Consider the following 15,006-nt stretch of genomic DNA (forward strand, 5'->3'; position numbering starts at 1 on the left):
GAATCGATTGTTTGGATTCGCCTTGGGTTCTTCAGTAGAATTAAATGTAGATCTTCCAATGTGGCAGGGAAAAGCAGGCTGGACCTGGTACCTACTACAGGCAGTCTTTGTGAAGCTGATTATAAGGTCCCCTTTTTAGTGGTGCTACGGAAAAGTCTGTAAATATGCAAATTTGACTGTACTCAAACATTGTTCTCATTTCTCTCTACAATGGAACAAGACATTTTTCTTTCTTCTGGACCTTTATTAAATTTGAAAGCCCTCACTGAGTGCTTAACCAGTAATTTCTGTGATTTAATGGATTTATTTTATTTTTGATTTGAAAGGATTTTTTTTTTTTTTATTCTTTTTTGAAGTAGTAAATGACTTGCAGGTTAATGCGGACAGAGGCTGCATATCTGTTCTTTCTGCGCTTAGGTCATGTAGAACATTTGACACCATAGACCACTGTATTCTAAAAAGTCAATGGGTGGGCCTCTCTGGCAGTTCCTTAAACTGGTTTCAGTCTTATTTAACGGCTAGATAATTCTTTGTTTGTTGTGGTGATTGTAGTTTAGAGATCCGTAATATTGTGTATGGCATACCACAAGAATCGATTCTGGGCCCACTGTTATTTTCAATCTATATACTCCCATTAGGGCAGATTATCTCAAAACACAAGGTGAGCTACTACAGCTATGCAGATGACATGCAGCTTTACCTATCTATAGCACCCTATAGATGACCCTGAAGCACTGGGCTCCCTGACCCAATGTCTCTCTTATATTTCTAAGTTGATGAGTAATAATTTCCTTAAGTTAAATAAAGAAAAAACAGAAATCGTAGTCATTAGTAAAACTGGAAATAATTATTAGAATTAAATGTTATCCCTTAACATTAAAAGTCAAGGCAGCAGTAAAGAATTTAGGTGTAACCATGGACTCTGACCTAAACTTTGAATCACATATTAACCAAATTACTAAGACTTACTTTTTATTTAAGGAAGAAGAAGTTAGCAGTCTTTTAATATTGCAAGATGCTGAGACATTAATTCACAGTTAGATTACTGTGATGCACTCCTAACTAGTCTACTTAAGAAAGACATAAATAGGTTGTAAGGATAGATAAGGAGTTTTCACCTAACCAAAGGGACTGGGAATCTGTTACTACATTACACCCAGGGGCTCTTCTCAACAACTGCATTTATTTACTTTTTCTCTTGAATTTTTGTTATGGCACTCAAATAAAAAATACTACAATGAACACATCTGTGTGAGCTATTTTTCTCTTAACATCTTAAACCCTTAAAACCAGTGATGTTTTTCCATAACATGGCTTACCTGAGTATTACCAGCAAAACGGGCACATTTAGAGAACTCCATCAGGTGCTCTATGAACTTGCTCTTGAGATACTCTTTTCTGATGCTGCTAGCTTCCTTCTCAATAAGTGCTTCCTGAATTACTGTTCGCAGAGCCATGACAGGCTCTTGGAAGCTGAAATCGCTGTCCTGCAGAAGTTTGGACTGTTGTTGCCAATTATTATAAACATTATTCAGCATTGCTTCTGTCACTGTTCTAAAGAAGGAAACATCATAATGATTGAAACTATATGTGCTAAATTAAAGCTTACACATTTAATTGGAAATTACATAGATAAGCTGCATTAGTTAAGACATTACCAGCTTAGAATCTTAGAGCAGTTAATAGAAGGGAGGCAGTAGAACAAAATACCAATTCATCTTTCCAATACAGGTAAAGCAGAGACTAACCAGGGAGCACAGATTTCTAATTACACATTATTAAATACAAGTAGCTAAATTTTAAAGTTGCACAATTAAAAGGTGCAAAATACACACAAATCTAAAACATCACAAAGGGTTATTAATCAACTCCACTGATCACAACAAAAACACCGTTCATAAATATTTCTTATGTCTGGCCCTGTAACCCGACATACCTTAATAGCTTCTAAATTAATATTACACATATATTAAATAGGCATAACATCAATATAGTGTAAAAATAACAGTATAAAACATAGATAACAAAATATAAACCAGTCATTATTCATAAGAATAAAAAGATTATTAAGTCTTTCAGTTTAAGATAAAAAATTTATTCTCTGTCAATTTTTTCACCTCTCCTCCAAGATCTCTGTATACATGTAATGGCAGGTAAAGGAAAAGAGAGGAGAGGCACAAAAATTGGAAAATGCTCAATTCACTGCACTCCTGTTTGTGTGCATGCACCCATAAGCCATTTTTTTTGTTTTTTATTTCGCCTTATACAATTTCTTGTACTGTATTAGGAATTTGTTAGTTTTCGCATACTCCTTGGGGTCAGAGCACAGGGACAGCCATTGTACAGCACCCTGGAGCAATTATAGGTTAAGGGCCTTGCTGAAGGGCCCAGCAGAGTAGGATCTCTTTTGGCAGTGACAGGGAATCGAACCGGCAACCTTCGGGATACCAGCGCAGATCCTCAGAGCCACCACTCCGCCCCGTATACAGTTTTATTTATTTTTTACAATGTTTTCTGAGTTATTGACTTGAATTTCATCAATGGATTTTATGCATTTCCGATTTCTAAAATTATAATTACTTACTTTACTAACCAAGCTAACATTCTAATACAGTTTGTACTCTTTTATTACATTGTGTATACCACAGTCATATGCCATAACTACTGTAGTGGCCCATTCATGGCAGTCAAAGATTTAAATGCTACACCAATGGACATTGACTCTCAACACCAGTGGTCTCAAACTCCAGTTCTGGAGGGCTGCAGTGGTTGCAGGTTTTCATTCTAACCCTTTTCTTAATTGGTGACCAGTTTTTGTTGCTAATTAACTCCTTTTCCTTTCATTTTAATGGACTTGTTTTTTTTTTTAAGATTTGTTCCCCTGAATTTTTTCATTGCCCCTCTGAATTGCTTCATTTCTTTCCTTAAATGGCACCCAAACAGAAATGAAATGTGAAATGTGCCAACTAACAGAAGGCCAACTGAGTTAGGGTCTCAGAATCCAACCAATTTCACTCCAACCGGTTGCTTAATTAGACGCTGATTCATGTTGTTAATTAAACCTGTTCTTTAATTCCATGGCTTGTTGCTGCTCTCATTATGCAATAGTATACATTTCTGAAATTGTTGATTTTCTGTTTTCTAAGAGCACTGGCTGCCCGGGGTTTGTTTCCTGCCTTGCGCCCTGTGTTGGCTGGGATTGGCTCCAGCAGACCCCCGTGACCCTGTAGTTAGGATATAGCAGGTTGGATAATGGATGGATGGATGGTAAGAGCACTGGTAAAATGTTTCAGGCACCTGAGCACATCAACATTCCTGAGAACGTCATCTTTCTTTATTTTCAGATATTGTATGATGGACACAGTTTGCTGGTCCTATTTTGGCTGATTTTATATCTCTTTATTGTTTGGCCACTAATTAAGGAAAAAGAAACATTTAAGGGGTCTGAGTCTTCAAGAGCAAGTCAATTAAAATGAATTCAAAAGAAGTTAATTAGTAGCAAAAACAGGTCACTAATTAAGGAAAGGGTTAGAATGAAACCCTGCAGCCACTTTGGCCCTCCAGGACTGGAGTTTGAGACCACTGCTTTACACAAAAATCTGCTTTACAGCCCCTCAACCCCTCTAAGTTTTGTGAAGTAACTTGCTGTAAACCACATCATTCTTACTCATGAAACTCTCCCCTGGGTAACAACTGAGAGGAGCTCAAAAACGTCTGTTTTGGGGCCTCTAAGAAACAATTTTTGAATAACCCAAATGTACACCTAAAACATGCTGCATAGCCTGACCATGACCTTGGGGTCCATAGGGTAAAGACCATACTAAGAAGTGATTGATGCAAAGCAAGGTCGTTTTCTTAAAAATATACCACAAAATGTATTATCACGAGCAAAAAAACTAAACTGATTATTCAAAAATATTCCTAAAGTTAGTGTTTTGTCAGGTATTAAGAATGCAGCAATTGTTTGCAATCAATCCAAACTAAACCATAAAATAGCGTTCTCAAATCTAGTTCAGTGTCACAGGAGGATCAGAGCCTATCCTGGCAGCACTAAGTGCAGAGCAGCGATCTACTCTGGAAAGGGTGCCTGAAACATTTGCTCCTTTGTTCACTCAGGACCAATTTAGTGTCACCAATTAACTTAATAAACACACCTTTTGGATATGGGAGCATAAGTCAAAAAGCAAGAATGTGAAACTCAACACAAACATCCAACTGGTTGTGGGATTTGAACACAGGATATCAGACTCATTACACATTTGTGCTAACTGCTGTGCCACTTAAAACAAAACCATCTATTAGTTAACAGTCAATCAGACCATCATTTCTCAAAGTGCAAAAATTGCTCTTTTTTAAAGTGTCAAACAGGACAAGAAATTGTCTCTATTGATAAATCCTTGATAGGTCAGAAATACTTTGCCATTTTTAACATGAAGAGAAAGTATGTGCTTCAGAGACAATTTAAGATTAACATATGTTTATAAACAAAACTTTTTTTTTTATAAAGTAAAAATGTCTGCTATAAAAAGTCACTTAAGATGGCCAGTTCAGAATCAAATACTTAAAACCATCAATTACAAAAAAATACACAACAGTACTGGACCAGTGCCCTATTCTGGGTTAGTTGCTGCCATAAGCACAATGCTGCCTGAGATAGACCCAATATCCCTGCGGCCCTGAACTGCAATAGTGATGACTGCATGAATAGAAGATAAAGAATTACTACTTGTTTACCTTGAAAAGACATGGCCTATACTTTCTAATTCACTTATCTGTTGCAGGTTGCACAAAGTCGGGTAGAGAAAACACACAGACTCCAAACTTTCCTTACACAGTTTTTCCACTTCATGGACCCTAAAAAAATATTTATTAAAAATGTAACATCTGGCAGATTAAGGTATGTTCTGACATTTTTGCATAATATAATTTGTTTATTTAGAGTTAAAGCATAAACAAGATAACATTATTAAAAGAAAATCTGAGGCAAAGGTATTAGAAGCAATTAAAAACACTGTGCTGTTCTATAAATTGTGGGGAACTGAAAAGGTGACATAGGATAGTGGTTCTCAAGTTCCCTGTGGTGGGCTGGCGCCCTGCCCGGGGTTTCTTTCCTGCCTTGTGCCCTGTGTTGGCTGGGATTGGCTCCAGCAGACCCCTGTGACCCTGTAGTTAGGATATAGTGGGTTGGATAATGGATGGATGGATGGATGGAAGGGTTCTCAAGTTCAATTCTCAGGGCCCTCCTGTGGCTGCCGGTTTTAGTACCAACCCATTTCTGCTCTTGATTGGGCTCCTACCACACTTAATCAAGCTTTTATTTTCCAGTTTCTATGTTTTTTTACAAACAACTGGAAATTAGTTTTTTGCTGAATTAAGAAAGAATTTATATTGTTTGATGGGTAACAATTCATTATTTTTCCTTTTAAATAAATATATTTTTATTTACAGTGTAATGTTCTGGTTATTTACACAATCATTTACTAACCAGTAACGGCGCACTTCTATAACAATAGCCTGCAGTGAATACACTTGAGCATTCCCAGTTTTCCTACTCTTTCTCTGTACGTTTAGCATTCGTTTGCTCAGAGGTTGATACGCTTGCTGCTTCCTGAGCAGCTCTTCTTTTCCCCACCCCCGCTTCTTCTCTTCTTTCGTCGGCATCTTTTCGCATTAAAACTGATTAAGTCAGTGTTTGTGCTGCAATTACTTAGTACGTTTTCTTTTATTTTTCACTTCAGCTGGCACTTAAGTCTTCAATCTGCCTCAAGAATGATTTAAGATCTGAAGAGGTGGGGGAAGTGACAGTGAAGGTGTTAGGGATGAGAACAGCGCCTGTACACATGCGCCGCATGGCCCCCATGCTGGCCACTGCGGAGAGTTGATTCTAAAATTAAATTAAATAAAAATAAAATCATCACCCGAAAGCGGATAGTAGACGTTACGTAGTATGTGTCGACCAAATTTCAGGTCAATGGGTCAAACGGTTTGCAAGCTACAGGTGATTTAAAATCCCGGACTGACAAGCGGACAGCCACAGTAGCGTATTATATAAGAAGATCAGCACAAAAAAGGTAACACTGAAGTAGCTGCTCCTTTCAGAGTCATTTGCGCTGGTGTCCAATTTACTTAATATTAATTGTTGATATTCAAATACAATCAAGAAAGCAAACACCACATAAAAGGTGAATAAAAAGAAATAAAATAAAGTAAGTATTTAAAAATACAGAAAAAATAAAAATATAGGGTGTCCCAAAATTCACACAAGATTTGAATCTGGTGCCATTTGTGCGGTAAAGTGTTGCCAACGAAAAAAAAACAGCGTGACAGCTCACAGTTCAGGGTTATTAAAAATGGAGCGCTACACGTAAGAACAACGCCTTTTCATTGTTGAGCATTATTTTAAAAATAATAAAGGTTTGGCAGCTACAGTTCGTAATTTTCCTGGTCGTGTAATTTCCCGTTTTGGTGATCAGATTTGGCCACCCAGATCATGCGATTTAACACCTTTGGACTTTTTTCGTTGGGGTTTTTTGAAGTCTAAGGTTTATGCCATCAAGCCCACGACCAACCACGCCATGAAAGGGGGAAATTGAGCGCTGTATCAATGAAATTCAGCCACATTTATGCAAAACGGTCATGGAAAATTTCGACAAAAGAGTGCGTATGTGCAGCAAAGCCATGGAGGCCATTTACCTGATATGCTATTCCATACATAACCCTATACTGTATACTTTATGAATTAATTAAAAAAAACCTGTGTTCTCTATCAAAACTACTTATTGCGTGAATTTTGGGACACCCTTTATGTCTTAAATTCATAAAGTAGTAGATAATGTAGTGTAAATCTGACACTATTGCACTTTTCTAAATGCAAAATAAAAGAAAAAAATGGGTCATCTAAGTAAACAATAAAATTAATACAGACTTAACAATGACTGGCTGATTGAGAAAAATAACATACACCACAGGTGGTCCCCAGGATTGAACCTGAGAATCTCTGATATAGACAAGAGTGAAACCATGTTGGCAAATCAGAGTGCAAATTATTATGTCATGTATTTCATATGTTATAACAGGGAAGCACCAAGTAAAAAGACAACCTAATACACTTAACAACTGAATTCTATTGAAAATTACCAGACCTTTTATTTAACATCAAATACAACTGGTTACTGTTAATACAATAAAACAGTGCATGTTTAAAAGTTATTCTGGAGAATTTATAACTAAATAAATATACATTAATACACATGTGTGAAGTACAGTACACACTTACAGGAACACTCCACAAAAAATATTTTATTTTATCAGTTACTTGCAGTCCATGTTTTCATTGAGAATGGAAAAAAGACAATTCCTGATATAACTGTCTTCAACAGGGGCCCAAATTGAACAACAACACATAATATCAAAGCACCCATAATAAAAATCTCTATGTTTGTTATTTTTCATTTGTTAAGTTTAACTTGATTGTATGGAATGCTATTTGCTTCAAATTAAAATCAATAAAAATATTTTTTTAAAAACTCAAATTACTTGTGTTGCATAATCCTCATTTCAGGTATAAATGTATGTTCAAGCATTCCAAATATTTATTTTTCTAACATAATTTTAAATATACCATTTCTGCAAAATCATCTTGTGAATGACACAGGAGTATGTTTATCCGAGTATAAGATTTCAAATTGAACTTCTGCCTCTCCCTTCATTCCATATTCAGAAATCCTGCCCTGAAAAGTTCATTTATTGGATGTCATGGATGTTAGTATTCATGCAATACTAACATTGTGGAGGATACATGGACTCAGAGGGGTGTACAATTAGAGATTAGAAGTTAAAGAAAAGCAACTAAAGACATTAACAGGTGGAAAGTATGCTTTGTTACTGTACGTATCCAAAATGTTTCAACAAGCAGAAGGTGAATTCACCATTGACGTTTCATAGACTGCCAATGAAAAGTCCAGACGTATGGCAATTGTGACTTAACAACCAAAAAATGAGAGAAGAGGTGGTTCTTGAATGCACTGCATTCGTTCATGAGAGGAATTTCCATAAGTGGTTTATTTAATAACATTTTTGCAAAAATACATTTGTTTTGGATGTTGTGAGTATATGACTAGATACCGGACGTGTGGATTATACAAAAAAAAAATTTGACATAGAAGTCCATTGTATCAGGAACATTGACATTTTCATTCTCCATGAAAACATGAAATTAAAAGGTTTTCACTGCCATCATCAACATAAACATAGATAAATGGATAAGTAACAGATAAAATAAGAATAACTTTTGATTACAGTATTTCTTAAAAACACCATTGTTGCATTTTTTTTTGTATAATTACAGCATCCACACAAAAAGTTCCTTGCAACAATATATCAAAATACATAAAATACTAACCTTGCATATTTTAAATTGTCATGAAAAGCAGAAATCTCTTTATTTTGTAAAGACTGTAGGGCAGAATGCAGAGATTCATGGTATCCAGGAGCAACTGTTTCATCGCTTAAGAAAAATGAAAACAAAAAAGAAACAAAGACTACTATAAACACCAATTAATTATCTTAATTTAGTTTCTTATCTGCCCTCAAAGATAATATCTGGATAACAATATCCAATAATAAACAAACTATAATATATACAGACTGTTCAATCAGAATACGAGTTAATGATATAAAGGTAACAAACTAAAAACAGTATATTTAGTTACATTAAATCAGCAGAAATTTTACACTAAGCAGTATGTTCATGGTTGGTTCTGTTCTTGCTTACAACGCTGCCATGCTCTGGACCCCGCAACTATAAACTGCATTAATGCAATATGGGCTAAAAGTCGGTTATGCAACTACAGATTTAAAACAAAGACAGAAAATTGTATAACTATGTGATTCAAATTACAAGGTAATTTTGGTTTTAACAGCCATAAAAAATTGTTCATTTAAAATTTTACATGGGTGTACACATCACAGGATCATTCACATTACAGACATTATTTCCCAGAGCATTATTCTATTTGTTTCAACTATGCCTTACATGCATTATAAGTATAAACTGCATCTTGATCACCTACATACGCCTTATCACTTCTGACCTATCCTACGTTCTTAATTTTAGGCAGTCTGGTGACCATAAATTAATTATAGAACAATCAGTGATGAGGTCAGACACTAGCAACAGGCTATGGAAAAATATTTTTTTCATAGTAGCTCTACAATTGTAGTGACAAAAACTCAAACTTAGTTATACATCCAAACTAGTAAGTTGAAATAAATTAGCATGCAGCTTAATAATCAAAGTTAGAAAAATTGATTTTAATTTGTTTGTTATCAAAATGTAGGCTTTTTTGAGTGAATTTCTGTATTATTCTTAATTCAGGTACCAAGTCATGGTCCCAGAAATGGCGCTTTTCCACTGCATAGTACAGCACAGCACGGTTCAGTACAGCTCACCTTGGTTCGGCTCAGTTCGGCTCGGTTTGCGTTTCGACTGCAGTTTAGTACCGCTTTAGAGTGGGCGGGATTATTCACGTGGCGTTATAGTTGCGCCGCCTCTACTGCCGTGACATCACCGTAAAAGCGCCACAAGCGACCTCCTGAAAAACTTTTTCATTCCGCGTCGCCCCATCCAGCTCTCGCTGGATCCGCTCCTCGGCTACCAACGAGAGGAACGTCTGTACTTCCTCAATAGACCACGAAACAGCGATTTTTGGTTAAAACAAAATGGTGCATCCGAACCTTCGCTGGCTGTGCTAAAAATCTAGCGGGTCTTTTGTGTCTCGTGTCGCAAGTTCAGTGACGCAGTAATGACGATTTTCTCCGGCCAATCAGTGACCAGCAGAGTTTACACGTCACGTTTTGGTAACGGTTCAGCGCACTTGGAACCTCGGCTGAGGTGGTACTAAAAAAAGGACCAGGTACTGTTCCCAGTGGAAAACCCCCCAAAAGTGAGCTGAACTAAACCGTGTCGTGCCATACTATGCAGTGGAAAAGCGCCATAAGCTAAAGGCTATCCAATCATAAAACCAATGATGTCATCAAGTACAAAAAAAGTTTTAAAACCTACTTGGTAGACATGATTACATGTGCACACACAAAGTCATACTAGGAGGACAATTTAGCAATTGTTCTTTAATCCATGCAGAATAATCTCAGGATTATACACAAATACATAGAAGACTTATGATAATGTACACATACTTCACATTTTCATAGCAGTTATTGAAATGATTCACTATTTTATCAAATGCTTTCTATAATATTCATTCCATTCTATGTTCTTACCTTGCTGAAGGAGTGTAGTCCCACTGCATATTTCTCCACGCTGCTTGAAAACGAATTTCTTGAAGTTCTGTGCCCCAGTCAGTATTTTCATATTCAAGTCCTTTCAGGTAAGTTAGTAATGTGTTGCACAGACCAAAATTTTGCAGAGCCTAAAACATAATACAAAAAAAAAACAAAAAACACTGTGACTAGCTAATTATTGGAGAATAAAACTTCAAACTATTATAAAAGCATCTAATTTAATGCTATTACATAAAAATAAATGTGCACAAAATAGTAGCAAAAAGATAGATGCACTACTTTTTATAATGAATAATTCTGGTTATTGGTAGAGATACTCTGTTAAGATATGACTGATGGAATAAACTTTATCTTCTACTCTCCATTTAACATTTTTTTACAAAAATATATTTTAATGTATGCACAGATTAAAAAGCTAAAGAAGGACCAACAATATTTCAGGAGCTAGTAGCAGATTCACAACATAAGCCCTGTATCCTGAATTCCAGAGAAGAGTTGTGAAACAATGCGTGGAATTGACATGCACAATTTCCTTGGGTAGAAAGGACAGAGGGGCAACCTTGAAAATAAAATCAAATTTGAGTAACTTTCACATGTTGTCCTAGATTGGATACGTATTCGATTCATGGCCACGTGACATGAATGAGAACGGTCAGATCAGAATTAATGTATTTTTTTCCTATATACATGGGCTTATGCTCATGAGCCAGCACCAGCAACACGGTAAAACAAACATGGAGGAGAGCTAATGCATTGTATGTTCAATGTAATATGCACCCTTATAACAACAGGGCTAGAAGCAGATTGAATTAAGCTACTTACTTATTGCACTATGAAAATGTTGGTCTCACACCCTATATTATATATATTTTAAAAAAAGTATATTATATATAAATAAAATAAACATATATAATAAACATAAATTTATATATGCACACATGCACACTGTATACTGTATATACTCCAGCCTAGAAACTTCCGTTAGTTTAATTAAGTAAATTCAAATTGTTTATTCATTTATTTTTTAAGACCATATAACCGGACAATTCAATCATCAATTTTATTGGCTACCTCCCCCAGTCTATCTCTTTCCAACTATTTGTAAAAAATCAGTAAATACATATAGAAAACAGCATAACCACTAAGTGTACTGGAGGAACTAAAGAAAATGTCAAGGTTTAAGATTAATTTGAAAAAGATTATATTATTTCCTATGACTAAATATTATTTCATACAAGTATGAGTATTATTCTCATGTATAAATGGTACAATGAAATTTGTATTTGAATATCTTCATCAGTTTCAAAAGTTTGAAAAGATTATCACTCCAAGAAATAAAAAGCTAAGGCTGTTTCTGACCCAATACACTTTAAATTTAAAATCTGAATTGTAAAGAAAGTAAGTGTTATTTAATATCAGCTCCATGAAAGTAATTATCAGCTTTCTACAAAAGACCCAAATGAATATTAAAAAACAAACTAGACTTAAGAAATAATGGGCTGTACAGATTTTTCACTCTAAATTTGGAAATAATCGTAAAGCAATATATAAACAGATACTTCATTCTATTCCCATAGTCCCCTTTGAAATGACCTTAGACTTGCAAGTTTGCTATATTATCGAGGATGAAAATGTTTATGAAACTATACTGGTTCAAATATCTATTACTTTTCCATCATTCCTATCATGTAAAAAGATTTTATTGGTTTTAGAATTTAACTGCGTTTTTTTTAAAGTCAGCTATACATTATTCCTTTCCTATGTTAATATCATTCCCCAAAACCATCTCAATAATCCTAAATATCTTAAAAATATTTAAAATTGAACACTTGAAAGGCTCTAGATCCTGTCTCAAGACAATATTGTTTTTCATCTATTGAACATCACAGTTATTTACAAACTTGTTATTTCTTTATTAATAATAATAATTTGTTATGGATCTCTCTGTGTAACTGTGGTGGCAATTATAATTTTTGAACTCACCCTTCTTATCACAGAACTCATAATAAAAACACCTTTTAAATTGCAGAACAACTTATTACTAATGGTGATATGATGATGCTACAGTTAAAAATTCGTTTCTTTATTGAAACCTACTCCAGTCCATCCGAGGATGGTACATGGAAGTGATGAGGAAATATATGAAAGATCAGTTAACTCTAAAATTTCTACAAAAAATATCCAGCTTTACAAACAGTTCTATCTTTGGAACGTGAAACAGACTGAGTAACTTTTTACTTATACACTATGACAAACGTGAACAAAAGTCAAATAAGTTAGATATTCAAATACATAAGAAAGGACTTTCAAATACTATCACATAAATCAGTATTCTATAAAGTAGGGTAATATACCCATAAACCACTTTGCTATACTGTTTGTATTGGCAGAGAATTAATTTTGATGTTTCAGAGTTGTACCTCCATTGTTTCAATAAAAAGATTTGGAAAGTTTCTACTACTGATCTGACAAAGTTTCAAATTCTGCTATATTTTAGTGCTAGTTATGTCATTCTGAAAATTCTAATCTTGTTGACATTTGGAAAACTTCAAGATGTCCTCTGTGCCACTTAAGTAATGGCTGCAACACAATTTTATTTAAGTACAGGATATGAATGCCATTGATCAAAAGACCTAAAAGTTATTAACAATGAAATGATAGAACAAAACAAGACAAACACAAGCCAATTAAACAACTGAAAGTTCCTAGTACTTGCAATGCATGATTAAATAACAAGAAGTTAAATGAAAAACCTGAATTATTCCTGCTTGACGTGTAACTGATGGAAGACTTGTATGAAGATCATAGGAAACAAGGGCTTTACCCCACATGGCTTCATGTTCATATGTACTTATTCTACAGGGAAACAAAAGAGATAAATACAGTAGATAAATAAATATATTCCTCTCTGTGAGAATTCCTTATTTTTGACAAATATAGCACAATAAAAACAATTAGCAAATAAATAACTTGTTTTGTTCATTTGCAGGAAGAAGATTCACCAAAAACTTTCAGATTTTAATTCAAATGCATACAGTGAGGGCTCATCATTGACAAATAATTCTAAATGTCATTTGACGTGTTACTCAGAAAAACTGCAGTGTATAAAGTGTAACATAAAATTAACTTATCTAACTTCCAATTTTAACTTCTTTTTCTTCCTATAAAAATAACACCATTTTTTATTGTACAGTATATTATTATAATAGACACAGGACTTTTCCTCACTTGTCTACTTTCACAAACTTGTTGGATAACCCTAACCACCTAATTACGCCTTTCTTTTAGTGCACTAAAGATTCTGTTATACACAAATTTTCAAGTGGCATAAAATTTCTCATAACTGGACAGAATTACATTTATTTCTAAAAACATCATCACAAAGTATTAAGTTTTCTTCTCAACTCAGTAAGGAATACAAATAATTTTATCAAATATATATTAAAATTCTGTCCCTTGATAATGGGTAGGTACAGATAGACCGGTCCACTCAAAAATAGTCAAATTTAAGAATTTTGAAGGTGCAAGGTAACAAAGGTATGCCTCTCAATTGTAGCAAAAATGTTTCTTATTTTGTTGATGTTTAGGCCATTTCAACAGTGTGTTATACAGGATGCAATACAGTAGCTGAAGCTCTCTCTAGCAAACTGTGTGCATTTTTGCAATTACTCTGAACTGTCTAATTGCACATATTTCAGAATTATCGCATAACTTGCAAAACAATAGCCTTCTCTACATCTGCCCACTCTTTTGAGCAAACTAGAGGTCTTAAAACATCACTGCTGGTGGAGCTACAAACAGTACTCTTACTGAGAACTTTTGTCTGACCTAACCTAATTTATTTTTTCTATACGTTTTAGTGGCAGAAAGTGCTTTTCAATGGTAAACATAGGTAATGACTTGAACATATGAAAATCAGGGTTAAAACTTGTGGTCAAAAACTAGGCACTGGTCAGAACATAATTTTTTCCTTTTTTTATCTCTGGATTTCTTAAAAATGGAATTCTCGCTTAAAGCCATTCCTTTATTTGCACAAACTGTGGATGCATCTTAACATACAAGCTTGATTTAAACAACTGACCAGTGTAGGGAATGTGACACGTTGTGTCAAAATGCAATTAATTGTTGGTATACTGGTGAGGAATACAGTGGTGTGAAAAACTATTTGCCCCCTTCCTGATTTCTTATTCTTTTGCATGTTTGTCACACAAAATGTTTCTGATCATCAAACACATTTAACCATTAGTCAAAAATAACACAAGTAAATACAAAATGCAGTTTTTAAATGATGGTTTTTATTATTTAGGGAGAAAAAAAATCCAAACCTACATGGCCCTGTGTGAAAAAGTAATTGCCCCCTGAACCTAATAACTGGTTGGGCCACCCTTAGCAGCAATAACTGCAATCAAGCGTTTGCGATAACTTGCAATGAGTCTTTTACAGCGCTCTGGAAGAATTGTGGCCCACTCATCTTTGCAGAATTGTTGTAATTCAGCTTCATTTGAGGGTTTTCTAGCATGAACCGCCTTTTTAAGGTCATGCCATAGCATCTCAATTGGATTCAGATCAGGACTTTGACTAGGCCACTCCAAAGTCTTCATTTTGTTTTTCTTCAGCCATTCAGAGGTGGATTTGCTGGTGTGTTTTGGGTCATTGTCCTGTTGCAGCACCCAAGATCGCTTCAGCTTGAGTTGACGAACAGAT

The 15,006-nt window shown here is 34.9% G+C and overlaps 1 protein-coding gene and 1 long non-coding RNA gene across 4 annotated transcripts in view; one reads left to right on the forward strand and one right to left on the reverse strand.

The window, feature by feature from the left end:
- Nucleotides 1-15,006, reverse strand: part of atm (ATM serine/threonine kinase) — a 184,802-nt gene that overhangs the window by 29,713 nt on the left and 140,083 nt on the right. The window contains exons 42-46 of the mRNA XM_039744508.1: nt 13,056-13,158; nt 10,282-10,430; nt 8,402-8,506; nt 4,735-4,854; nt 1,320-1,554 (exon numbers count right to left, since the gene is read on the reverse strand). Of these exons, the coding sequence (XP_039600442.1) occupies nt 1,320-1,554; nt 4,735-4,854; nt 8,402-8,506; nt 10,282-10,430; nt 13,056-13,158 (712 nt within the window). The remainder of the gene's footprint in view (nt 1-1,319; nt 1,555-4,734; nt 4,855-8,401; nt 8,507-10,281; nt 10,431-13,055; nt 13,159-15,006) is intronic.
- Nucleotides 1-15,006, forward strand: part of LOC120523301 — a 93,168-nt gene that overhangs the window by 24,921 nt on the left and 53,241 nt on the right. Inside the window, exon 5 of one of the 3 annotated variants that reach the window (XR_005632584.1) lies at nt 4,782-4,855. The exons of 1 other annotated variant lie outside the window; for it this stretch is intronic. This is a non-coding gene — a long non-coding RNA (uncharacterized LOC120523301). Of the gene's footprint in view, nt 1-4,781; nt 4,856-15,006 lie in introns of those variants that run through there. One more of the 3 variants, XR_005632585.1, reaches the window with a different exon arrangement.

This window comes from Polypterus senegalus, chromosome 2 (genome assembly GCF_016835505.1).
Source record: "Polypterus senegalus isolate Bchr_013 chromosome 2, ASM1683550v1, whole genome shotgun sequence".
NCBI lineage: Eukaryota > Metazoa > Chordata > Cladistia > Polypteriformes > Polypteridae > Polypterus > Polypterus senegalus.